The following is a 24,908-nucleotide window of genomic DNA, read 5'->3' on the forward strand; positions in this document are numbered from 1 at the left end:
AAGCCGAGTCCGGCAGAAAAGGGGGGCGACAGGGCTTGTCGATCTCGTCAAATGTCCGGGGGAGGTTGGGTTGGGTCAAAAGGGCAGCACGGAGGGCACGGAGGGGAGTGTGGTGACGGGAACGGGAATGGAGATGGCGATGGGGATGGAGATGGAGATGGAGATGGGACCAGGACCAGCAGGAGATCCGGGATGCAGACGGGGCCAGGGTCCGATCGTGGAACAGCGAGAGGGAGGAAGGCGAGGCGGGAGGAAAGGGTGTCTGGAACATGAAAGTGACAGACGAGCTTAAGCGCACCAGCCACTGAGGCAATCTCGAAGTGCAAATCTGCTGCTTCGGCTCGCTTGGCTCAGCCGCAAGTGGTGGAGATCTCCAGTCCTACCTGGCCTACAAAGGGAAGGGGGGATGGATGGTCCGAGGATGCTGCGACTGCCTAAGTACGACCTAGGAGGTATTTTATGACACTTTAGGGATACTAACTTTTGAAGGTCCCTGCGGTATATGGCGGACTGCTGGGGTTGATTCTTCTCTGCACGTAGCCGAACCGGATGCTCTGCAGGGCGGCAACAGTGGATCGCCCGGGCTGGCGGATTAATTACTGGCCATAAAGAGATCGGCCCAGGACAGCCATGGTGTAGGCCTTAAGCACGGACTAACTAGCCACATCTTGATTACTTAATATTAGTTAGAAGAAACATAACTAGTTAACTAGTTAATGGATGGGTATTAATAATTTTAGAATGATCCGAGGTTCAAACATACTTAATGTACCTTGAAGATATATTATGTGCAGTCTAACTTAGCCCCTGATGCGTGGAGTGTGGAGGCTTGCTTGCCGTCCGGCGCATACGAAAATACTACACTAGTGTACATACAATGTAGGAGTACTCAATATATACTATCAGCATGCTTCATCTCAAACCACAGGCTACCGGCAGATTGAAATAAAAAAGCCAGACGATGAAAAATGCAATTATGCTAATACAGAATATACTCTGTATCTAACTCTTCCCCTCTACCCCTTGGCGTATCCGGTCCGCGGCCTGCGCCGAGCCGGGGCGACGCAACTCACCGCCGACCCGCCCCCAATTTCTCCAATCCAACAACTTCACTCCTTCGTCCCACGGCTGGTCGAAACTGCGGTCTCGCGTTTGCCGCGAGTCAAGATGCCGCTTCGAGTCAACGTCCCTCCTGCGACGCGAGTGTTCCTCGTGAGCTTGCTCGCCTTTTCGTTCCTCTTCAATATCGCCAGATGGCGCCAACTGGACACCTCCGCCGGCAGCCCCCAAACGACTCCCATTATTCCCTACCTGACCCTCGTCCCATCACTATTCTACAAATACCCCTGGACTCTACTCGTGTCAACTTTCGTCGAACAGAACATCTTCACTGTGCTCCTCAATGCGGCCACGATCTTCTACGGAGGCAAATACCTCGAGCGCGCGTGGGGCTCTCGCGAATTCAGCAAGTTCGTCGCGGCCGTCGCGCTGATTCCGAATGTCGTGATCGTTCCCATCTACCTGATCTGGGCTGCGGCCGGAGGGTCCTCAAGCCGAAGGTAAGTTTGACCTGAACCCAGATTGGTTTATTGCCCTGCGAGCCTAACTCCGATCCGTCTCTCTAGTCTCACGCAGATCTGCGGGGGTGTCTCTATTCAAGGTGCCTTCCTCGTCGCATTCAAGCAGCTTGTTCCCGAACATACCGTCGCCATCTTCAAGGGTCTGGTAAAAATGCGCGTCAAGCACTTCCCCGCAATCTTCCTGCTCCTCAATACTCTCAGCGGCATTATCATCGGAACCGACACTGCTGCAATCCTGTCCTGGCTTGGCCTGTTGACCAGCTGGACATATTTGCGGTTCTACAAACGGCAGCCGGATCTCACGGGTGCGTCTACCACTGGACTGGGTATGAGGGGCGATGCGAGCGAGACCTTTGCTTTTGCTTGCCTATTCCCCGACGTGATGCAGCCCCCGATCGGCTTCGTGGCCGATCAGGTTTATGCGCTCCTGGTAGCCTCGAAAATCCTCAGACCTTTTTCCGAAGAAGATATCGCATCAGGCAACCAGCAAATGCTGGCACGGGGTGAAGCCGGTCTACCTACGCTCCTCAACAATCAGCGTGGCGGGGGAAGAGGCTGGGGCAAACGTGAAGAGGCAGAACGTCGACGGGCCTTGGCGCTCAAGGCCTTAGACCAAAGACTTGGAAAACAGACAGCTACGGTAGAACGTGCCCAGGCTGGTCCATCTGCGATCGTTGAGCCCACCAGCCAGTCGCCAGTTCCCTCGGCTAGTCCTGGACAAGGCATGCTGGGCGAGACTAGCTACAACCCAGATAACGCCTAGGTGACCCAATGAAGCTCTCATATCTGCCTGCGCCTGGCAGATCATCGTCAACGGTCTCCAATATTGATCCCACCGCTGCACTTCGCCTGCCCCTCAACAGAAGGGTTGCTTCTGCACCTCATTCTCACAATGTAAAAACACTATCTTCCACACATTACTGGATAATAATGTTCGAGTCTCTAGTTCTTTTTCACTGTGACATTTTCTGGCGACCTTTTTGCACTTTGTTTCACACCTTGGACCGGGCCAGCGCTGTATCTACGTCTACAATTAGTTTGATACCATTCGCAACCCAGAGGGCTCTGCGAGCAGTTTTGAAACCATCCAGATATTCTAGAATAAATTATTCCCAACAATAGTACATAGTCATAAGAAAAACAAAGATGCTATGCTACAGCTGGCCTTCTCGCCAAACCCCGGGAAAACAGTCGCAGGGAACAGCAAAGAGAGCCAGAAAGATTCACAAACCAACTCCGAATCAGGGGGGACATCAAGTACGAACAATGGGCTCAGAAGCTCTAAGCCGCTTGCAACTTCTCAACCTCACCTCTGGCCTCAGCAAGCATGCGCTCCTGATCCTTCTTCGCTTGCCGCTTGGCTTGTATCCGCTCCCGATCCTTGACAGCCTTGGTATTCATATCCTCGAACTTCTGCGCCTCGGCCTTATCCTCCTCGGAGACGGGGATCTCCTCCGCACCCGTGGAAGCCTGAACACGATTCCAGATCTCCTGGTATGTCAGATCCTTGATGTTGACAGTTGCCATCTTTTCACCATTCGCGGGAGCTGGAGCGTGCTTGTCGGTGATCTTCTTCGCGCCCGCAATGGCTGTCGCGGTGCTGCCGATTCGGTCGGCAAAATAGATGGTCAGGGCTGGCGGGGGTCCTGCTCGGTTGTCTGCTGTACTGTAATGGGCACGGATGGGTTGTGGTACTTCAGCCGGGGCAGGCAGTTGCGCCAGAAGTGTCGCGCGCCTTGGTGACCACCGTAGATTTTCTGGGCGTATGTGAGGTGCAGTCGGGTGACGGCTGGAAACTCTTTGGAGGCATTGGCGACGCTGGGAAGAATTGCGGCGCCGGTTCCAACTCGGATATCAAGCATCTGAACGACGTCGAGTTAGCAATTGTTCCCTTCTCGAAGATATATCTGATCTAATGAAGGATATGGTTGGGCCGGGATTGAATCTGGGTTGAAGTCCTGGGGAACGGTCCAAGGGAATTGAGGTGGATTTACCCTCTATAAACGAGAAGAATAAAGTTAGTCAATTGCTCTCATACAAAATTCCTGGTGCAGGACATGGGCCGGTGCATCTTTACTTACAGTCTTCAGCTTCCGCATCCGCTTGAACAGGTTGACCATGTTTGCAAGTGTGCCGCACAGGGACTGGCCCCGGTGCGAGAATAAAGTCGAGGCCGAAAGGTATCGGGGAAAGCTCCAATCAATGGGATTCCTGGTTTTCAGCCGATCAGGAGCTTGCGTCGTAGTGTCGTAGACCTGGGGAAATTTGTTGCGGAAACTCTTGCGACGCGAAGTTGCTCCGTGATACACCTCACGTGACATTAAATTTCACCTGAATTAACTACTGACCTTTGGCGAAGCGACATTCTCGAGCAGTAAAATATACTACAAGTTTGATTTCCCCATATATTAATACAAGTCACTCCTTTTGTTTTGATTTTGCTTCTTTTACTTTCTTGGTCTGGGTGTAAATACAGATTTGATCTCTACTGCACCATTGCTGTCAGAGGCACGTGCTTATATTACCAGAGCCCCGTCACGATACACCCGCATTACGTGTACCGTATTGACTCACAATCGATTTTATAGCGGTGGACCCCGCGATATTTGTTTTTGCCCCTCAGGAGTCTTGCAATCAGGGCATATCCTGTCGAGAGATATACAATCATGGCAGCCGCCGCTGCATCTGCTGAGCTCGACCCGAGCAACAGCTCCAAGAACACTCTCAAGCTCGAAAACGTTGACTTGCCCCTCCCCCTCCGTCGCATGCACCCGGTTTTTTTTTTTTTCGGGTTCAATTCATGGCCGCTGCTAACTCAGTTTGCCCTCCTAGACCGAGAAGCGTGATACCCTGATCGCAATTGAGAAGAAATACCAGGCGCAATGGAAAGATAACAAGGTTTTCGAAGTCGATGCGCCCTCCTTCGCCGAGGTGCCTCAGGGCTCCATGTCCCCCGCTGAGCTGCGTGAGAAGCACCCCAAGTTCTTTGGTACCATGGCATACCCCTACATGAACGGTACCTTGCACGCCGGTCACAGTTTCACTGCCAGTAAGGTCGAGTTCATGACCGGCTTTGCCCGCATGGAGGGCAAGCGGGCCTTGTTCCCGCTCGGATTCCACTGCACTGGTATGCCCATCAAGGCCTGTGCCGACAAGCTGCGTGATGAGGTCAAGATGTTTGGTCAGAACTTTGAGGGATACAAGGAAGAGGAAGAGGCTGCAGTCCCTGCTGCGCCCACTCAGGAGTCCAAGCCGGAGGTTAAGGAGCAGGCCGAGAAGTTCTCGGGCAAGAAGAGCAAGGCTGCCGCTAAGACCGTGAAAATGAAGTACCAGTTCCAGATCATGCTGGCCATTGGTGTCCCACTGGAGGATATTCACAAGTTCGCCGATGCCAACCACTGGCTGCACCACTTCCCTCCCCTTGCCATCCGCGATCTCGACAGCATGGGTGCTCGTGTCGATTGGCGCCGTCAGTTCGTCACTACCGACGCCAACCCCTACTACGATGCGTTCGTTCGCTGGCAAATGAACCGCCTCCACGAACTCGGCAAGATTATGTACGGTAACCGTTACACCATCTACTCGCCCAAGGATGGCCAGCCTTGCATGGACCACGACCGCACTGAGGGTGAGGGAATTGGTCCCCAGGAATACACTGCGCTGAAACTGCAGGTCAAGGAGTGGTCGCCCAAGGTGGCCGAGCTCGTCAAGGGCAAGGTTGAGGAGGACGCCAAGGTTTATTTTGTCCCCGCTACTCTGCGTCCCGAGACCATGTACGGTCAGACCAACTGCTTCGTCGGTCCCAAGATCAACTACGGTCTGTTCAAGCTGAAGGAGAAGGAATATGTTGTTGTCACCAAGCGTGCTGCTTGGAACATGGCCTTCCAGGGTCACTTCTTCGGAGACAAGTTCCCCAAGACCCAGGATGAGCTGCCTCTTGTCTTTGAGGCCCCTGGCTCGGACTTCGTTGGTACCTTGATCAATGCTCCTCTGTCCTTCCACACCGAGGGTGTCTACATCCTGCCCATGGATGGCGTCTCTGCTTCCAAGGGTACTGGTGTTGTTACTTCCGTTCCTTCGGACAGCCCCGATGACTATGCTACCTTGATGGACTTGATCAAGAAGGCCGACTACTACGGCATCAAGAAGGAATGGGCCGAGAAGGAGATTCATCCTCTTATTGAGACCCCCACTTACGGCAACCTGACTGCCCCTACTCTGGTCAAGCAGCTGAAGATCAACTCCCCCAAGGACGTAAACCAGCTGGCTCAGGCCAAGGAGCTCGCCTACATGGAGGGCTTCTACAAGGGTACCATGATTGTGGGCGAGTTCAAGGGCGAGCCCGTCAGCTCTGTCAAGGACAAGATCCGCAAGTCGCTCTACGACAGCGGCGATGCCTTCCCCTTCGCTGATCCCATGGGCAAGGTCGTCTCGCGCAGTGGCGACGACTGTGTTGTTGCTTACCTCGGCCAGTGGTTCCTGAATTACGGAGAGAACGACGCCCAGTGGCAGCAGGAGACCCTGGGACACGTTGTCAACACCCTCAACACCTACGCCGCGGAGACTAAGAACGGATTTGAGAAGAACCTGTCGTGGCTGAACCGCTGGGCCTGCGCTCGTACCTACGGTCTTGGCTCCAAGCTGCCCTGGGACCAGCAGTTCCTGGTGGAGAGTCTGAGTGACAGTACTGTCTACATGGCTTACTACACCATCGCACACCTTCTGCACGGTGACCGGTATGGTAAGACCTCTGGTCCTCTGAACATTACTGCTGAGCAGATGACCGACGAGGTGTGGGATTACATCTTCACCCGCCGCGAGATCGACGATGCCCTGGTCTCCAAGAGCGGTATCTCCAAGGACGCTCTGCTGCAGATGCGCCGCGAATTCGAGTACTGGTACCCTCTCGATGTCCGTGTTTCCGGCAAGGATCTGATCCAGAACCACCTTACCTTCTTCCTGTACATACACGTTGCTCTGTTCCCGCCTGAGTACTGGCCCCGTGGTGTCCGTGCCAACGGTCACTTGCTTCTGAACGGTGAAAAGATGAGCAAGAGTACTGGTAACTTCTTGACTCTGAAGGATGCCGTCGACAAGTTCGGTGCTGATGCCACTCGTATTGCCTTCGCCGACGCTGGTGACAGCATCGAGGATGCCAACTTCGAGGAGGCTGTTGCAAACAGCAACATTCTGCGTCTGCACACCCTCAAGGACTGGATCCAGGAGGTCTCCAAGGATGAGACCCTGCGTACCGGTCCTGCTGATGCCTTTGCCGACAGGCTGTTCGACAACGAACTGAACACTCTGGTCCGTGAGACCCAGAAGAACTACCAGGAGTAAGATCACTTCCAGCCCCATACATACATGTCACGTACCTAACACACCCTCAAGCACCAACTTCAAGCTCGCCCTCAAGTCTGGCCTGTACGACTTCACCAGTGCCCGTGACTCTTACCGTGAGGCTGCTATTGCTGCCGGAGTGGGCATGCACAAGGATGTTATCCTGCGCTATATTGAGCTGCAGGCCCTCATGCTGGCACCGATCACTCCTCACTGGTCCGAGTACATTTGGCTCGAGGTCCTTAAGAAGGTCAGCTACAAACCCCCACTCTTGTCATTCTCTCACGAACCTAATACTAACTTTAACACAGCCCGAGACCATCCACTACGCTCAATTCCCTACCGTGCCGGAGCCCTCTCACGAGCTGTCTGCCGCCCAGGCCTACGTCCGCGGTACCGCCTCAAACATCCTGTCCTCCGAGGGCGCCTTCGCCAAGAAGCTGTCCAAGGGCAAGACTTCGACCTTCGACCCGCGCAAGCCGAAGAAGCTCACCATCTTCGCTGCCAAGAAGTACCCCGCCTGGCAGGAGAAGTACATTGACCTCGTGCGCGAGGCCTTTGACTCTCTTAACATCTCCTTCAACGACAAGGAGCTCAACGCCAAGGTAGGCAAGCTTGGTGAGATGAAGAAGGCCATGCCTTTCGTTCAGAACCTGAAGCGCCGCCTGGTCAATGGTCGTGAGGCTCCCGAGAACGTCTTCGAGCGCAAGCTGCCCTTCGACGAGTTCGTCGTCCTTTCCGAGATGCTGGATGGCCTTAAGCGTACCTCCGGCTACAAGGAGGTTGAGGTCATCGCTGTTGACGAGGGTGGTAAGACCGGCGAGGTTCTTGGTACTGGTGAGAAGAAGGAGGGTCTCCAGGCTGAAAATGCCGTGCCTGGCCAGCCTACCTTTGTCTTCTCCAACGTCGAGTAAATTGAATCTTCTGGCTTTAGAATAGAACATTCCGATTGTCTTTCTAAAGAGTCATGTTTGATGATCTTATGCTTAAAATACAAAATAAATGCATTTCATGGTTCTAGCTTATAGATGACCACATGTTCTTTTTACTGCGGTGTATTCTTTCGAGGTGGCTTTTTAAAACTGTATTCCTTATTAAGAAAAAAGAAGGAAGAAATCTGCCAAATTAGCAAGAAATAAATGAGTACGATTTGCTAAAAAAAAAAAAAAATTAATGGCCCGAACCGCGGATCGAACGCGGGACCTCTCGCAGATGAGGTGTTAACCCACTAAGAGGAAATTAGTATTTTACGTATTGCAATTTGGAAACCCGGTGGAACGTACAAGCGAGAATTATACCACTAAACCATCCGGGCAATCGATAACTATGATAACACAATTTATTGGTGATGACATATTGCGCATGATCGCCTTTTTGTTCTTATCAATGACCTACCTGAGGAATACAATAAATAGTAAGGTCGACTGGAAGGTATCCTACGCTCGAGAATTGATACCAGATTCTAACACCCATAGATAGGTCCAGTATAAGTGGCTGGAGAGACAATGATTTCTTGTGCCATCTGGGGACTTGATCCCAGAATTTGCCATCGAAGCAGTCACTGTTTGCAATAACGCCGGCGGGCAGTCTTTTAGGGTCGTTCTTTGCACTACAGCCCATCCCAGACGGCGCGGAAGTTTGTCTAGGCTTTATTACACATCGCACTTGGATTCACCTTTCAAGTGCTTGCTTTGCGCTAAAGTCTTCCCGCTGCGGCTCACTCGGAAAGAAAGAGGGAAGGTGAGACAAACTGCCTGGACTTTTTGAACCCACAACCCCGCAACACCGCACGCCCAGGCCGAGGGCAGGTTAAAGATGGACAGCTCAAGCGGGGCTACGTGGGCTCACCAGCACTGTGAAATAGACGAGGCCCGGCCTGCTTCTGTCGACTGCAAACGACGCGACCCCGCATGCGACCCCCCATCTCAATTTGCCATCAACGAGAACCTCGAGTGATTAAACGAAACTGCCACGATGACCGCCCAACTTGTTTGTTCCAAAGGCTCGCTGCATGGGCTGCCTACCTATCCGGATGATCCATGCCTGACAGATTTAAACGCTTTGGTGACTGGTGCAAATGGCATCTCGGGATACCATATGGTTCGAGTTCTGGCCGCTGCACCCCAGCGCTGGAGTCGGATTTATTGTCTGTCCAGGCGACCACCCCCGGAGAACTTCTTCCAAGATCTTGGTGACGGGGCACCCCGAGTCGAGCATATTTCAGTGGACTTCCTTTCTGATCCACTGCACATTGCGGAGGCATTGAAAGAGAAGATCCAGAGAGTGTGGGTATTTGAGCTTTTTAACAAACTTGAAATCGTGGTCTGATTGGTCTTCGAGAGGCAGAGATCATGTTTTCTTCTTCTCATACATGCAGACACAGCAGAAGGGCAATGTGCTGGGCATGTGGTCAGACGCGAGTGCCCTGGCCGATGTCAACTGTATGCTCTGGAGGCAACGAAAACGGTGATACTCTACTAACTAAATGTATACAATATTAGCCACTCTGCTAAGCAACTTCCTGGTCGGCCTTAAGGAAGCTAACCTTCAACCGAAGCGCTTCTTACTTCAGACCGGGGCCAAGAATTATGGCTTCCACATGGGACCAGCCACCAACCCCTCATTTGAGTCCGATCCAAGAGTCTTACTGGAAGATAATTTCTACTATCCACAAGAAGATGCGCTAATAAATTACTGTGAGGAGACTGGCGCTGCATGGAACGTGGTCCGTCCTTCATACATAATCGGCGCGGTCCATGATGGCTCATTGAACTTCTTGATCGGCCTCGCCATATTCGGGGCTGTTCAAAGTCACCTAGGAAAACCACTTGACTTCCCGGGTGACTATGCCGCCTGGGATCGGGAATTCTGCCAAAGCACTGCACTGTTGAATGCTTATTTTGAAGAATGGGTCACGCTGACCGAAAATGCAGCCAACGAAGCGTTCAACATTCAGGATGGGCTGTCTTCTACCTGTGGACGTTTCTGGCCGTACCTTGCTAGCTGGTTTGGTACTTCCTGGAACCCACCAGAGGAAGACCCCTCCAAATACAAAATTACCACATGTCGGCACACAAACACACCCAGAGGGTAGGAATTTGCCCCCGGATGTTGAAAGCACGGATCTGAGTTTGATTACAGATACGGACCAACGGGAACAACACGTTCAACCTTTAGTCTTCTGGAATGGTCTGGAAAGGCAGAAGTTCAAAAGGCATGGGAAAAGCTAGCTAAAGATCATGGCCTTGCCCTCGATCCGTTCACGGAAGGTAATCGTGCCCAAATTTTCGGTATGTCGGATTCAGCTGTTTTAGGCGATTGGCCACTGTCTTTGAGTATGCGAAAAGCGCGGAAACTGGGTTTCTTTGGAACCGCTGACTCGTTTGAGACTGCTTTTGAAGCGATTCAAGATCTGGCGAGGCTGAAGCTGGTTGTTCCACCTACTACACAAAAGTTCGTTGAATGACCGAGATCGACTTTACGCTTACAAGCGGTCACTCGGAGGAGTATTCGAGGTCTCATAATTTGATCATTTCTTGAAAGTCTCCAATTGTACTTGCTATCACTCAAAATAGTTCTTCTCTTTGAGGAGGCTAAAGGTCGTTGGCTTGTCGTGACCGAATATCAGCCTAGCATTATAAAGCCTCTGCAGTCGCCGAGTGAGGTTGAGGCTACGGTACCATGCGTTATGGTCTCTTGCTAGTCCTCCATGAGGATGACCCAGCTCGTAGTTTTCAGCGACATGGAATTGATCAGTCGTCCAGATAAAGGTACCATCCTTGTCAAGGTTGACCTGCATCATGCAAAGCCCAGGTGTGTGACCGGGCGCATGATGAAGGGTGATACCCTGGAAGAGCTCGAGCTGGGACTCGGTGAACGTACTCCAATTGAGCTTCTCCAAAAGCATGTAGTGTCCCAGATAGACGCCTAAATCGGCACCTGTTGCGACTGCCCAGCAGGCGTGCTTGAATTCTTCTTCGTGAACATAGATGGGCACATCGGTGTTGATAAAATGTTCAAGGCCACCTGCATGATCGAGATGTAGATGTCCAATCACTACTGCCTTGACGTCTCTGATGTCGTTTCCAGTTGCTTTAATGGCGTTGGGAAGCTTTTGAGTATCCGAATACTCAATGCGCGGAAAGACGTCAGTCAAGGGCGCCGGCCATTTCTATAGAATACGATCAGCACATTTTATACATGCCTGGTGGAAGCTCCACAAACCACTTCGAGGTCCTCCGCACATCCCGTCTCAAAAAGAATGAGGCCAGCGTCGGGATGCTCAATGAGGGCTGAAAGCACTACCAACTCCCGTCGTTTATTCTCCGGGTTGAGGTTGCTCAAGCTGCTAGTATTTCCGCCACGGAGAATCCTGCGAGAAGTGTCAGGACATGCCTCATTGGACTACAAAGTAGTCGACCTACCATGACTCGTCTGCCTCGAGAGTTCCGAGGTTGAGAATGTGCATTTTGGTGCCACTCGGGCACTTGAAGGCCGGAACAGCTGCCGACGCCAACAGAGAGGCGGGATTCGTGGGGGCGGCCATTGTTGCACAGAACTTGGTGAAGAATGAGTGAGCAAGGTGTCTGGGTTCTTTGGAGTGGATAATTGTAATTGAGGGGTAAAGCTGCAATGGAGGAGGTACTTTAGGCCAATATATTACAAACTTGCGCGTGGCAATCACTGCTTGGAGGTAAACTTCGCCATCTCCACCATTTGGAGAACCGAAACCCCGCCTTTAAAAGCTTTGAAATTCAGAACCGGTCTGGAAAGTGGAAAGCGATCGGGTTGCGCGGGGAGTACTCCGAGCAGATCCAGTATTTACAATCAGATTTGAGAATATTGACTGCCCCACACTGTTTCTCCTCAGAAGCTCGGCAGATCTCTTTGCGCCCAATATTGGAAGGCCTACTATGAGTGGAGTTATAGTCAATAAATTAAAAGAACAAATGTTAATGAACCGGATGGAATCTTGAAACCGACGCGACATTGACGAATCTCGAGTTAATGGAGCTCATCTCAACAGACAGCACCTCCATCAACAGAAAAGGTAGCTCCAGTTGTCCAGCTTGCGTCATCGCTGAGCATAAACGCAATAGTGCGGGCCATATCATCCGGAGTTTCGAGTCTCTGGAGCGGTAGATTCTTGTACGTGTCTGTAACGGGGCGATCTTCAGTACCGCTGTCCTTTCTGATCTGCTGCATCATAGGGGTCCCGACTGGTTGGCTACGGGTATCGATGTTAGGTCGATGCTTGCGAACCCAGGTGAAGCAACTCACGGAGCGAGAGCATTGGCCCTTATACCTCGCTCGCCGACTTCTTTGGCAGCACTCCGAGTCAAACCAATGACCCCGTGTTTACTCGAACTATAAGCGGCGATGCCTGAGCGGCCCATAAGCCCGGCCATGCTTGCAATGTTAACAATCGATGCACCGGCCTGCATGAAGCGCAGCTGGGCTCGCAGACAATAGAAGAGGCCTGTTAAATTGACGCCTATGACAGCATTCCAATGCTCGTTGGTGATGTCAGTCAAGTTCGCGAAGACCTTTCCACCCGGCTAACTGATCACCCCAGCAATATTTGCAGCTCCACCTATCGTTCCAAAATGCTCGATGATGCTGCAAGTCCACGCATCGACACTGTCAGAATCCGTCACGTCCACCTTGGCCGAGGTCACAGCTATGTCCTGTGCTTACAGGTCTTCCACAAGGATCGATAGAGCCGATTCATTGATATCACTCAAAACTAGAGATGCACCACGCTTGGCGCACTTCAGAGCAGTGGCCTTTCCGATGCCAGACCCAGCCCCGGAAATCGCGATGACTTTATCTTTCAAAGATGACATTTCCGTTCGACCGATTGCCGGCTAGGAAAACCGTCAAAGAGCCGATGAGATTCGAAAAATTTCCAAAGACGGGACGGTGTCAATTCGAAAATCTATAAGATCAACTCAGACTATACTGCTCACGCAACAGCGAAATGCCGAAGAAAATGACACAGATATAGGCCGAGCCAGGCCGTGTTGGAATTACTCCCCATCATGGCTTGCAGCCACAGCAAGTATCTTGACGTGAGGCTGCCAATCAGATGCGACTCGAATGTTGGGGGCGAGCGGGGAAGGAAACGGGGGGAAGGACGATGCGATCGCCCCAAACCCCGAAGCGCTGGCAGGATTGACGCTTGACATTCTGGGTACGCAGGAATCGGCACCAGATCCCAAGGAACTGCACTGATACACCGGCGGGTCGTCTTCGAGTTTGATGTGGAGATCATGTCAGCGACTACGCGTCGGTATCATGGGCGTCTGCCATGGGCTAGCTCCCCCGCCGCATCTGGTGCCCTCTACGGAAGGTTATAGTGACCAAAGCTCACTTTCTAATCTCAACAGGGCTTGATGCCTAGATTATAAAGGTCTATACCTCAAGCTGACCACCCTACATGCTCAAACAATCCTCAGAACGGCCTTCTGCCCAGCTGAACAGGCATCTAAACAGTCGTTCAATAGCTGGACCACTCCTAATCTTGTACCGTCGATGAATCTTCAAGAAGTGTGCTAATTGGAAAATTTTCGTGCTTCTAAGTGATTTTTTGACTGTCGGTGATATATCAGGCATCGATTTAAAGCAGGGCATCGATATGGGCGAAAGAATAAAGTGATCTCTGGCCGTTATCATCTTCCGTAGCCCACGTTCTTTCCTTTCCTAGCAGTCCGCCTTGACTCACTCTTTCCCGTTTGGGAGACGGCCTTGAGCCATGCTGTGCGGCTCCGCGACGGATCTACTGGAGGTAGCGGGTACCTGCACCGCCCGCCACTAAACCCCCGTCGGCCAAGTACTGGATACTCACCTCGTCACACTGCTTAGCGCCCATCGCACTCGGAAGCTACTGCTATGCGCTCAAAGAATCTCGACTACAAAGCCGCGATGGAATCCCGGCAGGATCGTAACTCTTCCACACTTCACGTCTTCTCATCTGGCGATCGGCCGTTACATTCAACTTATCATGGAGCGAGTGAAGAAAACCATCTTCGATCCTCTCGCGACTTCAAAAGATCGTATTCGAGAGATTCTGGAACCACGCCCCGCCGGATGTGCACACCCTTTCAGCCCCGAGCACATTCTTCTCTTCCGGACAGACGATGGAATTGACGAGATTGACATCTCCTCCTACCCAGAAGACTGCTTCTTCAATGCCCAGGATCTGGGGAAGATGGGAGAGACACTGTTGGCCAGGATGGCGGGTTCAAGGAGCAGTTAGGTACGTTCTCCCTTTCTAACTTGAAAAAGGTGTTTGAAATGTTCCAATTGACAGTACTCAGGTGTATTCGACGACTTCCAAATCATGCAGGCAAAACCCCATCTCAAGCCTAGCCAACATGGTATCTTCTCAAACGATGTCCAAGAGAAACCACGACCTGAAACGAATTGTTCGCCAAAATCAGATCCAGGGCAACGTGGATGCTGTCAAAACCATGACTTCGAAACCTTCTCTGAATATCTTGAAATATATGCTGCGGATATGGGTGTCATGCTTCTGAATATCGAAACAGAGCCGTATCTTCGACTCCTTAAGTGCGACTGACACTCGAAACCCCCGAAAATTTGGAATACGGCGGGGCCGGATGGGACGGGAGGCCTAACCACTCGCACTAGCCATGTAACGCGGAGCTTCACAGGAATAGCGGGGACGGTTCAAGCAACAAGAGAAGGGATCTCAGCTTGTGCAATGGCAATTTGTGGAAAAATGTAGGCCAAGACGTCAGATTTGGAAAGTCCTCGTTTGCGAATGCCCGCTGCCGATATCTATAAGATGGCTGCTTTCTGGAACATTGGGCCCCCAACAATGAAGTGGATCAATTATGCGGCTTCTCAGACACGTATACGTAGGAAAAAAAAGGAAAGCACCGATGGACGAATGAGCACCTCATACTAGTATTAAAAGTCATCTCAAGGAATGGAAACTTATCGGCTGGACCGAAGTCTGTAACACGCATTAACATCCTCCTCGACTGCTCTTCATTGCAGATCTGCTATGCTCTGGTAAAAGGAATGTGGTGATAAAATATTAAAGCATTTCTGGCTTCAGCACGACAATCATTCTAAGCCCGAGGCCAAGGTTAGCAGCTTATTAATGTCAGTGCAAAGAGAAAGGGGGTACAAATCCTCACCTCCTCAGTCCTTCTTTGAGTGCGGGCTCATCGTTCGAAAACACAAGTCGGAACCAGCCTGGGTCCTTTGAATGTTCTTCTCCAGGGTGAAGGAATATGCCGGCATCGAGAAGTCGCTGAGCCAAGGCGAATTCACGCTCCCGCACCGAGGGCCCGTCTTCGGGGAGGAAGGGAGACAAGTCCACGTAAATAAAAAAGCCTGCGTTCCTTCATTTCGATCTCTTAGAACTGGAAGACATGATTAGGGTTGTGATTGAAACTCACCCTCCCTTCATGTAGTTAATGCCCTCTCTATCAAGAGTAGAGGTCGCTAGTCGATAGCCTCTTGCAAGGCTGGCCTGGGACTTGGCCATGAATTCTTTGACAAATTCCTGGTCTTCCAAAATAGCTGCTCCGATTGTGATTGCGGCTTGGGATGGCCCATGGAGTCGCCTGAAAATGGTTGTCATTATTATTTTGCACAGAATGGAGTCTTATGGAGTCTCTGGGAACAGATACTTACAAGACCATCTTGCATGCTTGACGCAGTTGCTGGTTTGCAGTAATCAAGAAGCCCAGGTGCAGGCCACCCGAGGCGAAGTCCTTTGTAAGAGATTACGTTAGGTTGCTAAAAAGTGATTTCCTGCCAGGCCTGCTCACCTTGCTAAATCCGTAAAGAACGTGCACAAGGTTTGGATCAATTAGACCCTGCAGGTCCAGTGATAGTATCGATGTAAAAGGTACGGCGTTAGGGTCTCCGGAATCAAACACGCAAGATGCATACACTTCATCGCTGATGAGATGAAGACTGTTTCTATCGCAGAAACGAGCAATATGTCTTAGAGTGTCTGGTGGGTAACATCGTCCTGGCTCGATACGCGTTAAAAAACTGGCCAGAACAGCTTGACATGCCCATAATTCCAAACCAGATAGACTCACCGACGGGGTTATGAGGATTGGCGAGGAGTACCGCACGAATCTTGACGCCTCGCTCTTCGGCCGCTGCTAAAGCTTCCTCGTACTTCTCGACCGAGTTAGGCGTGAATGCCTCGTCCGTTGCCGTGTCGGCATAAACAATCTCAACTCCCGCTTCAACACCATAGTCAAGTTCGAAACGCCCATAGACCGGACGACTAACCAAGATGCCTTCACCGCGCTCTGCAAGGTTGAAACCGAGCATGTTGCCGAGAGAGGTCGGAGAGTCGGCAATGAAAACATGGTCTGGGTCAATTGGCGAGTGCGTCCTCAGGACCCTTTCTAAATGGGCAGCTGCAATGCTCGGGAGCCGAGCATTGATGGCTGCGCTTGATCGATAGCTGACGGAGTCAAGTGTGAATGTGACCTGGGTATAGATTAGTATCGTGTCGCAAGAATCAAGGTGTAACCAACCTTTTCGTTGATGTATTTGACAATTTCCGACCGCATTGGCCTCTAGATCGATCTCAGTGATGTCCTTGTGGTATGTTCTTGTTGATGATTACTCACATTTTCTGCCATGCCAAACGAAATAAGTCCTTGTGGATTGGTTTCTGGGTCATAACTGGGGGTCGGCGTGAACCGGAACGGAAGACCCAGCTGCTGGATATTCTTGACGGCGCGAGCAGAAAGCATCTTGATCAATATGATGGATTTATCTTTTCTCCTTCGCTGAAATCCCCGTAATCGCTCGTGTGAGAGAGAATTTCTATGCAGGAGGAAGAAGCGGTGACGCAACTTACTTGTCAGATTCAACCTTTTCCCATTTGATCGAGTGTACAATTTCGAGAAGAACTGGCAGCAAACAGTACCCTCTTGAGTTGCAAATATAGCAGGGGTCAGTGCGAAAATCCCGACCTTGCTGTTCTTCACAAGTGCCGGATCGTGGGGGATGGAAGAAGCAACGTGCTTTGGCAGCCAGGAAAAGGTTCCCCACAGCGGCGGGGACCGCCAGGACGCGGCCTTGCCAGGATAGAATTTCTTGGAGAAATGCACCTACGATAGGCAGCCGGATGATAAAAATAGAAAATATATGGGAGATTTTCGTGTATATTTACAGAATTTGTCGGCAATGAAACACCGTCGCTATGCTAGATTATAGTGTACAGATTGGCAGAGACCCACGGATAAGGTCCTACTACCTACTATACCGGTGCCTCGTGCGCGGTCTCTTGCGCTTGTCCGCTTTGAGCTTCTCTGCAATGAAATTCCAAGATTCGATTGGCGGCCGAAATCCAATGTGTTTTCCGTTAGGAGTGAAAACCTCAACTTGAGGAAAAGCTGTCGGGTTGTCTTCGGCATTACGCTTGGCGCGAATTTGGATGCTAATTTCAATCCAGCCACAGCCCTCGATGAGAATATCGGCGGACATGACTTGGTATGGCAATTGGGGAATGGGTGCATCATGATCCTCCACTGCCTTGACGACTGACGTTGGCAGATTTGATCGAGTAACATCCCACTGCAAGTCGATTTTCCCGGCCGAGAGTATAGTGTAGCAAGCTTCTTCTTTCATGAGAACGGTGCCAGAATACGGCCGTCGCCCATTCTGAATCTCGATTGCTTTCTCCGTTTTAGTCAGGTGGGTCTCGATCGGGACAAAGCAGGCAGCAAGAACGGTATGCTCGGGGTTCACGGGAGTAATCCGAACAAGGCCGCCGCCAAGGAGAAGTGACTGGCCCGGTTTGATAGTACAGCGTTCCGGCTTGATTCGCTTTGTCATCATCAGATCACGCTTGCGTTCATCACGAACAAAATCCTGAAGTTCGCCTCGTTCCATACCGGGAAGATCAATGACCTCGCCCTTGCCGCGACCAAATGGAATGCGAATGGGCGAGACTGTGGTTCCTGGCATGGAGGAAACGACCGGAAGAACGGGAAACTGATGCTCACGGGGCGCAGGGGGGAGAAGACTATCGTGGTCGTATAGAGTTGCCAGTCGCTGATTGGGGATCTCATTCCTCTTTCCCTGTTCTTCGATCCACTGCGCCATGTCCTCGATATTCCTCATGTCCTTGGGAAAACAAGCTTGAATGAAGCTACTTTTCCCCACATTTGCCTTTCCAACGACCCAGATACCTCCACCGTGCTCACGAATCTCTTCTTTGACCTGCTTAGTCCACCATCCACGGTGCGCACTGATCATATGGATATTGCCTAGGCGAACATCCTTGCCCGCGCGCCCAAGAGCCTTGCGAAGCTCGGTTCGGACATATTCCATTTTCGAATCTACTTGATTTTTCGTCGCAGCGAGCAAATCCGAGCGAGTGATGATGAAGCTGAGAGTAGGTAGTTTTTTCCCGTGGAAGTATTTCTCATGTGATGCCCTTCGATTCAGTGAACGCTGTTCTTGGACAGCAAGTGCTGCATGAATATGCCGAACAAGAGACATTGGGAAATCGGCAGCATCGATGATATGGTAGACACGATTATATTTATAAGGCGATTGTTTCAGGTAGTCTCGGATGGCAAGGATATCGGGTTTCGGCGTATCAAATTCCCTGTTATGGTGGACAAGATCATGGCAGCGATCGCACACATGTATACCTCGGTCCGGCGCCTCCAGGGGAAGAGAGTTGGGGCTGGATTCTATGGAATCCTCGGGAAGAGCACCTTCTTGAGAAGTGGTCAGCGATACGGGGTTCGACGAGATATGGTTGCTAGGTAGATTACCTGCGATAGGCCGAGGAGCTGTTGCTTCATTGAAATCTTCCACTGGCTGACGCGCTGCGTCTTCCGATGTCGCATTCTTCCGGTCATTTGCGTTCTTTTGCGCGAGAAGTTTCCGTGTCTGCTTTCGACTGGCGCCATAGTAGCCGGGTTCATCTGGTTCGACAGTTTGCGAAAAGGCGCCGCATCCCGGACAGCAAACAGGCAGCACATCAGTTATATTTTCAGGGGCAGCGTGGCGCTGGAGGCATGTCGTTGAGAAATAGCGGTGCGGTTTCAGGGCGTGGCGCGTGGCGGAGTTTGCAGTTGAGCCTGTCCTCGCGGTGTGGGCTCGCAAGATTGTCGCGGATGCGAGTCGACCGAAGACCTTCGAGCTCGGCCGTACAGTGCTGGTGCCAAAGGCCTTGAGCAACGCTCCCCGGGAGCAGGCCGACATGGTGAATGTGAAGAGTCGACGTTCATACGGCGCCACGCTTTTTTTGCCGGCGAAACCTGTTATCGATAACACACTCCGCTTGGCTAGCAACTATAAGCGGAACTAATCTGGCACCCTACCCTGCCATAACAACAGGTACCAACAATAGGATTTCCAATGAATTTTGTCCTCAGGCAGTCGCAAAGTGCAGTCTTCTAGGACCGAACTATATTTACCCAAATACAAGATCCAATACAGTTTTACAGGGTTGTAGAGCGATGCAGATGGAATGAGCAATTGTCAGCTCCTTGAAGTTGATTAATACTCCGAAATGGAGATTGTAGAATTATTGACACTGAAACCCGCTGAACCCTGATGCTCCAAGTACATATTGTTCGCAAATTGAAGAACGAACGCCGTCATAAACCATAACTCAGATCCGACTTTTGGATATTTAGGCACGGGCCTTGCCCTTGCCCTTGCCCTGTTCTTCTTCCTCTTCTTCCTCGGAGTCACTCATGAACTCGTCGTCGTCATCGAAGCCGATGAATCGCCGAGGTGCAGGCTTTTGCGTAGCGACAGAGGGGCCAGCGGAACTGGACGGAGAGCCGTTCTCTTCGTCTTCCTCATCAGAGCTAGAAGAGGCTGCTTGCTCACTGCCTTCGCTAGCACTGGTGCTGGATCCACCGAGGATCATGTCGCGAAGGTTATCGGACCACGAGCCATCTTTCATCGCCATCAAGACTGCCTCATGGGCTTTCTCAATTGACTCTTCCTTGTCCTCCATCCATTGTCCATCAATTTTTTCCTTTCCAGTGCCATTTTTTAATTCATCTTGTCGCTTCTCAGCCATTTCCACCACAGCCTGCCATCGCTTGCGCCTCTCCTCCTTTTCTTTCCGGTCCATTTCAGGCTTGACGGCAAGGTATTCAGCGAGGGCCTTGGCCTCGTTGACGGTGCGCAGACGGCGGCCATCAAGGTTGCGACTCGAGCTGTTGTTGTCGCCCTGGTTGCGCTTGCGCTTGCTAGACATGCGGCCACCGGCAGCACGAAGCTGGGAGCCGAAGCCACCCTTACCACCACATAGAGGAACGGAGAGACGAACGGGAAGAATAGTTGAGAGATTCGCGGAGGTGCCATCGCGTGCCGTCAGCAGGGATTGTAGGGGTTCGGGCGATGGTTTGATTTGTTTGTTGTTCGTAGTAGTGAGAATAAGTGATTGGAGAGCGAGCGAAGATGGAAGGTAGGAGGCGATCTTCTCTGTCAGGTCTGAGATCGTCGAGGTCGAGGCCAACGAGAATGAGACGGTCGATGGCAGCGAGAGTCCAGGGAAGGACGAAAGCAGGACATTCACGTTTGAGGACGCCATTTCGGTGAAATAAGGCAGTAAGAATAACCTCTTCCGGTGGTGCTCGGCGCTTGGACGAAAATACTCGCTCGATGACAATCGTTCTGGATGACCAGAGATAAGATGGTGGCAAGCGGCAAGAGGGTCAGGTGATAGCGATATATGACTCAGCAGATCAATAAATTCCAGATCATGTGATTCCGGATAACGTGACTTCTGGCAATTAGGGCCCCAACCCTAGCGAGCCCGCCCGAACAGGAATATCGCACTTTGCTCGTCGCGCGGCTCCACTCTTCGTTCTTTAAATCACCCATCTTTTTCTGGCGTTGTCAAAGCGATTCCCCGAATTGCGCCAGGAACTCGCGACAATGCTTATCCCCAAGGACGACCGCAAGAAGATCCACGAGTACCTCTTCCGCGGTATGTGATCACAATTCTCCACGACGCTACGTCTCCGGCGACCTCGATCCGACCAGTGCCATTGCGCCCAACACGGACCGAGATGGAAGTGAGCATGTTGGCTGACTATTTTCTTTGCAGAGGGTGTGCTCGTGGCCAAGAAGGACTTCAACCTTCCCAAGCACGGTGACATTGACACCAAGAACCTCTATGTAAGAACCAACCGATCAACCGATCAACCGATCAACCACGGAACACCGGCTAATGCATCTGCTGTATAGGTCATCAAGGCTTGCCAGTCGCTGAACTCCCGCGGCTACATCAAGACCCAGTTCTCGTGGCAGTACTACTACTACACCCTCACCCCCGAGGGTCTGGACTACCTGCGCGAGTGGCTGCACCTCCCCGCGGAGGTTGTCCCCGCCACCCACATCAAGCAGCAGCGCTCCCACGCTCCTCCCCGCGGCATGATGGGCGGTGAGGACCGTGAGCGTCGTCCCCGTGCTCCTCGTGAGGGTGGCTACCGCCGCCGTGAGGAGGGCGGCAAGGAGGGCGGTGCCCCCGGCGAGTTCGCTCCCTCCTTCCGTGGTGGCTTCGGCCGTGGCCGCGGTGCTCCCCAGTAAACTCTCTCTTTCTATAGAGAAGGGTTGGGGGCCTTGGTTCGTCCTGTCATCCACTGCTCGGTCATCCTTGGGACAGATGTTGTCGGGGGCCTGTCTACGGACCAGGGCTATCGGAAATAGGAGTCTCGAAACAGGCAGGCTTCTCGGCACATCATCAATTGCCCGTTGTTTCTGAGTCTTGGAGATACGGGCAAACAATTAAAAATGTTTAAACGATGTCACTGGCTTAATGAACTAGCTAGTATCAATGGCAAACTCATGATCAGTGCAATTATCACTATTCTGCGTAGACACGTATCGAACATTCACCTGCGAGACTCATCGTCTGCTCCTGCAACATCATTCTGGCCGATATTCTGATATCTTACCCATAGCTCGTCTCCGAGGCGTCCCCTACGCGAATCTCTTTCGATCATAACGTACAACAGCCTGCAGAATCACCGATGCCCCTGTTGCACAGTCGTCTGCTGAACAGAACTCTTCCGGGTGATGGCTCAGCCCATCATTGCAAGGGACGAATATCATGCTAGTGGGAACTCTTTTCGATGTGAAGACGCTGTCATGTCCAGCACCACTCATGATGTGCCTTACAAGCGACTCGGGAACTGCGACGGGTGCATCTGCAACTACAGCATGAGCCGATTGTTGTACGCAGTCAATGCAATCGTCATGGAACTTGACAGCAGGGGAGTCAAAATCCAGCGTCCACTCGACCCGACAGGGCTTGCCAATTCCTGCGCCCTCTTCAGCGGCAATGGCGTCGAAATCGGCTCGCAGTTCTTTCTCAACTTCGGCGACTAGTTCTGTCTCCGGCCCACGGATATCCAAACTGAAATTGACCTGGCCCGGCACGGTGTTCACACTGCCTGGCTTTGCTTCGATGATTCCAACGCTAGCAAGACATCCTCGAGCCGCAGCAATTTCTCTGGCTCGAACCATCATGCGCGAAAATGCATAGAGGGCATCTGCGCGATGCTCGAATGCGGTTGTACCGGTGTGTGTATCGCGCCCAATCACCTTCAATCGGAACCAACGATAGGCTTGCACGGCTGCGACTACTCCCACGCGTTGATTCGCCGATACAAGATGAGGACCCTGCTCGATGTGTAACTCGAAGTGCGCAGCCATTGGGGTAGTCTTATACGAACAAGGTACGCTGCCGAGATAGCCGATCTTCTGCAATGCCGATTTCATTGTCTCCGGTGCAGATGCCGCTGTTGGGAGTGATGCCACTGTAGGAACTTCTTTAAGATTGTGTGCTTTCGATAGAGGAATGCATTCGGCCCACACGCCGGATGAGATCATGCTCACCGGGAATCGAGCTCCCTCCTCACTGAATAAATTGTCAGTATGGTCCAGAGAAGAGAACGGGGCATTGGTGAATTTCATACTTGGTCCAGTTTACCACACCCACTCCTCCCTCTGTCTCGAGGCCCATTTCATCCATGCGTTTAAGCGCCTCGACTCCAGCGAGAACACCCAGAATTCCATCATATCGTCCTCCAGTTGGCTGCGTGTCGAGGTGGCTCCCGATGAAAGTAGCCGGCACATCCTTTCTTCGTCCTGGACGAACAGCGAATATGTTCCCCATTTCGTCGACGGTTATCTCGCACTTAAGATCCTTCATGGTCTGGATGAACCAGTCCCGAACACTCTTGTCTTCTTCAGACAGTGCGAGACGTTGCATGCCAGTGTCTGTTGTGTTGCTGGTTCAGAATTATAGCAATTAGCTCCAGTCCTTGCTATTTTCCAAAGTCAACTTACTCGCCCCATCGGATTCCGAACCCCCATTGACACGAGTGATGAAGGTCTTTGGCAAGACGGTCTTTGTTGGCCCTCAGAGCCGACACGTCGGCTTCAGACAATTCACTGGTGAACATGTTGCGAGATGTGGTCGTTGAGAACGCCTTTCGAAATTGCTGGTGGGAGGCTGCTCGATGGAGGTATGCCCTTGTCCAGGTCCGGGTTGCACGAATTACTGATCGGACTGCCATGGTGAGACTGGTGTTTTTATAGAAGGGAAGCCTGAGCAAGCCGTTAGAAAGACGATTGATAAGAGAGCGGGGAACCACAACACGGGCGGGACAAAGTCCGCCATGCACGCTTGCCGATATACCATCCCCGCATGTTTACCTGTTGGAGTAGATGGAGTCGTCTCCATCGCTCAGAGCTTGGGCCTCGCTGTCAGTTGGCCGTCGGGGTTCCTCGATTTACAAAGCATCCTGTCAATCTGGGAGCCAGCAATCTCGCTGGTGGAACAGTCGATGGTATTATGATACCGTATCACTATCTATCTAAATCATCACACCGGAGACACTCGCTCCCTTATCCAGCTCATCTGCCTCTCGCCGTAATACATCAGCCCGAAATCTCCGAAAAGCAGCTTCGATCCGCTTTTGCCTTTCGGGGTCAGCAGTGATGCTCCTGCTTCCACTAGCTGCTCCACCAGCAAAGCCTGATCAAGAACCATGTCAGTATTCATATTGGTCTGCGGATGTCGCGGTCTGTGGTTTGAATTGAGATCCTTACCAAGTTCTCCGCCCAGAAACAGGCCACCGGCCGACGCAAAGAAGTATGTCGCAAAGTCTCCCAGAGCTGATGGTTTCAGCAAAGGCGTAAGGTCTGGGATCGGCTCTGGCTCTCAATTAGTAAACCCATCCTCTCTTGCCAATTATGTCGATCTGTATATCCGTCAAGTATGCAATACGTACCTGTCCGGCCGTCCGCAAAGACAACGCTGGTCGGTCTTTCCTGTGCGCGCACCGCGGCGAAAAAGGCCTTGCGAGTGCTTCTCAAACGAATTGCCGCATAAAGTCCGAGTCCAATTCCCACCGCAGAACCGACGGTAGTCCAGAGAGAAACGGTGGATGCTGCAGACTTGAGTGCATTGCGGTCCTCGGGTTGGAGATCATGCTGCATATGCTGATCGGCTAGCTTGGAGAGATCGTCCGTGCGCTGACGGCGGAGGAGAGCGAAGGATTCGGTCATTTTGCAATACAACTGCAGTCGATATACATGAGATGAGGTGGAAAAGGAAAAGAGAAAAAGAATGCGACTTCAAGTTGTGCGGCAAGTCGGGACAGCAAGTGAGTAGTGACGTCATGTGGGTACTGCCAGACAGCAGTGTTACTATACCCTCAGGTACATAATATATACAGGTACGGCGCAAATGACATTTGGATAGATAACCTGGAAAATATGAGATCAACAGAAGGCTCTCGGATGGTTGAAACACTATTCTAGCAATAGAAATGCTCGTGAAGGCTTTCCCGCTCACCCGGGGAAGCTCCTCCTCAAGGTATATCGTGTGATATTTGTTGCTTCATGCTAGCGACAAATGCCGGCCCAAGCTTGCAATAAGCCAAAGGAACCAATTAAATAAAGATACTCAGATTGTTACTCAGATTCATT

General features: G+C 51.7%; 12 protein-coding genes across 12 annotated transcripts; 5 read left to right on the forward strand and 7 right to left on the reverse strand.

Moving 5' to 3' along the window:
* Positions 1–1,167: 1,167 nt before the first annotated feature.
* Positions 1,168–2,343, forward strand: N7532_011926 (uncharacterized protein; the record flags this gene model as incomplete). The annotated part of the gene is made up of 2 exons (XM_056624417.1): positions 1,168–1,559; positions 1,626–2,343. 2 exons carry the CDS (start codon positions 1,168–1,170, stop codon positions 2,341–2,343), a joined length of 1,110 nt encoding a protein of 369 aa, XP_056469405.1.
* A 518-nt stretch (positions 2,344–2,861) lies between these two features.
* Positions 2,862–3,700, reverse strand: N7532_011927 (mitochondrial 54S ribosomal protein mL61; the record flags this gene model as incomplete). Its single annotated transcript, XM_056624418.1, has 3 exons — positions 2,862–3,241; positions 3,325–3,442; positions 3,662–3,700. The coding sequence occupies 3 exons, from the start codon at positions 3,698–3,700 to the stop codon at positions 2,862–2,864; spliced, it is 537 nt and encodes a 178-aa protein (XP_056469406.1).
* Positions 3,701–4,246: 546 nt separating this feature from the next.
* N7532_011928 (leucine--tRNA ligase CDC60) lies at positions 4,247–7,834 on the forward strand (the record flags this gene model as incomplete). Its single annotated transcript, XM_056624419.1, has 4 exons — positions 4,247–4,354; positions 4,413–6,916; positions 6,972–7,170; positions 7,232–7,834. The coding sequence occupies 4 exons, from the start codon at positions 4,247–4,249 to the stop codon at positions 7,832–7,834; spliced, it is 3,414 nt and encodes a 1,137-aa protein (XP_056469407.1).
* Positions 7,835–8,894: 1,060 nt separating this feature from the next.
* On the forward strand, positions 8,895–10,386 carry N7532_011929 (SDR family oxidoreductase; the record flags this gene model as incomplete). The annotated part of the gene is made up of 4 exons (XM_056624420.1): positions 8,895–9,205; positions 9,267–9,361; positions 9,422–10,010; positions 10,062–10,386. 4 exons carry the CDS (start codon positions 8,895–8,897, stop codon positions 10,384–10,386), a joined length of 1,320 nt encoding a protein of 439 aa, XP_056469408.1.
* A 96-nt stretch (positions 10,387–10,482) lies between these two features.
* On the reverse strand, positions 10,483–11,466 carry N7532_011930 (N-acyl homoserine lactonase family protein; the record flags this gene model as incomplete). Its single annotated transcript, XM_056624421.1, has 3 exons — positions 10,483–11,091; positions 11,145–11,292; positions 11,345–11,466. The coding sequence occupies 3 exons, from the start codon at positions 11,464–11,466 to the stop codon at positions 10,483–10,485; spliced, it is 879 nt and encodes a 292-aa protein (XP_056469409.1).
* A 2,457-nt stretch (positions 11,467–13,923) lies between these two features.
* On the forward strand, positions 13,924–14,178 carry N7532_011931 (uncharacterized protein; the record flags this gene model as incomplete). The annotated part of the gene is made up of 1 exon (XM_056624422.1): positions 13,924–14,178. One exon carries the CDS (start codon positions 13,924–13,926, stop codon positions 14,176–14,178), a length of 255 nt encoding a protein of 84 aa, XP_056469410.1.
* A 1,170-nt stretch (positions 14,179–15,348) lies between these two features.
* Positions 15,349–16,678, reverse strand: N7532_011932 (uncharacterized protein; the record flags this gene model as incomplete). The annotated part of the gene is made up of 4 exons (XM_056624423.1): positions 15,349–15,520; positions 15,591–15,670; positions 16,038–16,409; positions 16,553–16,678. The coding sequence occupies 4 exons, from the start codon at positions 16,676–16,678 to the stop codon at positions 15,349–15,351; spliced, it is 750 nt and encodes a 249-aa protein (XP_056469411.1).
* Positions 16,679–17,180: 502 nt separating this feature from the next.
* Positions 17,181–19,148, reverse strand: N7532_011933 (uncharacterized protein; the record flags this gene model as incomplete). Its single annotated transcript, XM_056624424.1, has 1 exon — positions 17,181–19,148. The coding sequence occupies one exon, from the start codon at positions 19,146–19,148 to the stop codon at positions 17,181–17,183; it is 1,968 nt and encodes a 655-aa protein (XP_056469412.1).
* Positions 19,149–19,581: 433 nt separating this feature from the next.
* On the reverse strand, positions 19,582–20,496 carry N7532_011934 (telomere maintenance SDE2 family protein; the record flags this gene model as incomplete). Its single annotated transcript, XM_056624425.1, has 1 exon — positions 19,582–20,496. One exon carries the CDS (start codon positions 20,494–20,496, stop codon positions 19,582–19,584), a length of 915 nt encoding a protein of 304 aa, XP_056469413.1.
* A 271-nt stretch (positions 20,497–20,767) lies between these two features.
* Positions 20,768–21,497, forward strand: N7532_011935 (40S ribosomal protein eS10; the record flags this gene model as incomplete). The annotated part of the gene is made up of 3 exons (XM_056624426.1): positions 20,768–20,895; positions 21,016–21,086; positions 21,156–21,497. Exons 1-3 carry the CDS (start codon positions 20,844–20,846, stop codon positions 21,495–21,497), a joined length of 465 nt encoding a protein of 154 aa, XP_056469414.1. The 5' UTR covers positions 20,768–20,843.
* Positions 21,498–21,890: 393 nt separating this feature from the next.
* On the reverse strand, positions 21,891–23,491 carry N7532_011936 (M20 family metallo-hydrolase; the record flags this gene model as incomplete). The annotated part of the gene is made up of 3 exons (XM_056624427.1): positions 21,891–22,830; positions 22,889–23,203; positions 23,262–23,491. The coding sequence occupies 3 exons, from the start codon at positions 23,489–23,491 to the stop codon at positions 21,891–21,893; spliced, it is 1,485 nt and encodes a 494-aa protein (XP_056469415.1).
* A 300-nt stretch (positions 23,492–23,791) lies between these two features.
* On the reverse strand, positions 23,792–24,485 carry N7532_011937 (uncharacterized protein; the record flags this gene model as incomplete). The annotated part of the gene is made up of 3 exons (XM_056624428.1): positions 23,792–23,952; positions 24,027–24,131; positions 24,209–24,485. 3 exons carry the CDS (start codon positions 24,483–24,485, stop codon positions 23,792–23,794), a joined length of 543 nt encoding a protein of 180 aa, XP_056469416.1.
* Between the last annotated feature and the right edge of the window lie 423 nt (positions 24,486–24,908).

Source organism: Penicillium argentinense (assembly GCF_028826775.1).
Source record: "Penicillium argentinense strain IBT 30761 chromosome Unknown utg000011l_segment0_segment0, whole genome shotgun sequence".
Classification (NCBI taxonomy): Eukaryota; Fungi; Ascomycota; class Eurotiomycetes; order Eurotiales; family Aspergillaceae; genus Penicillium; species Penicillium argentinense.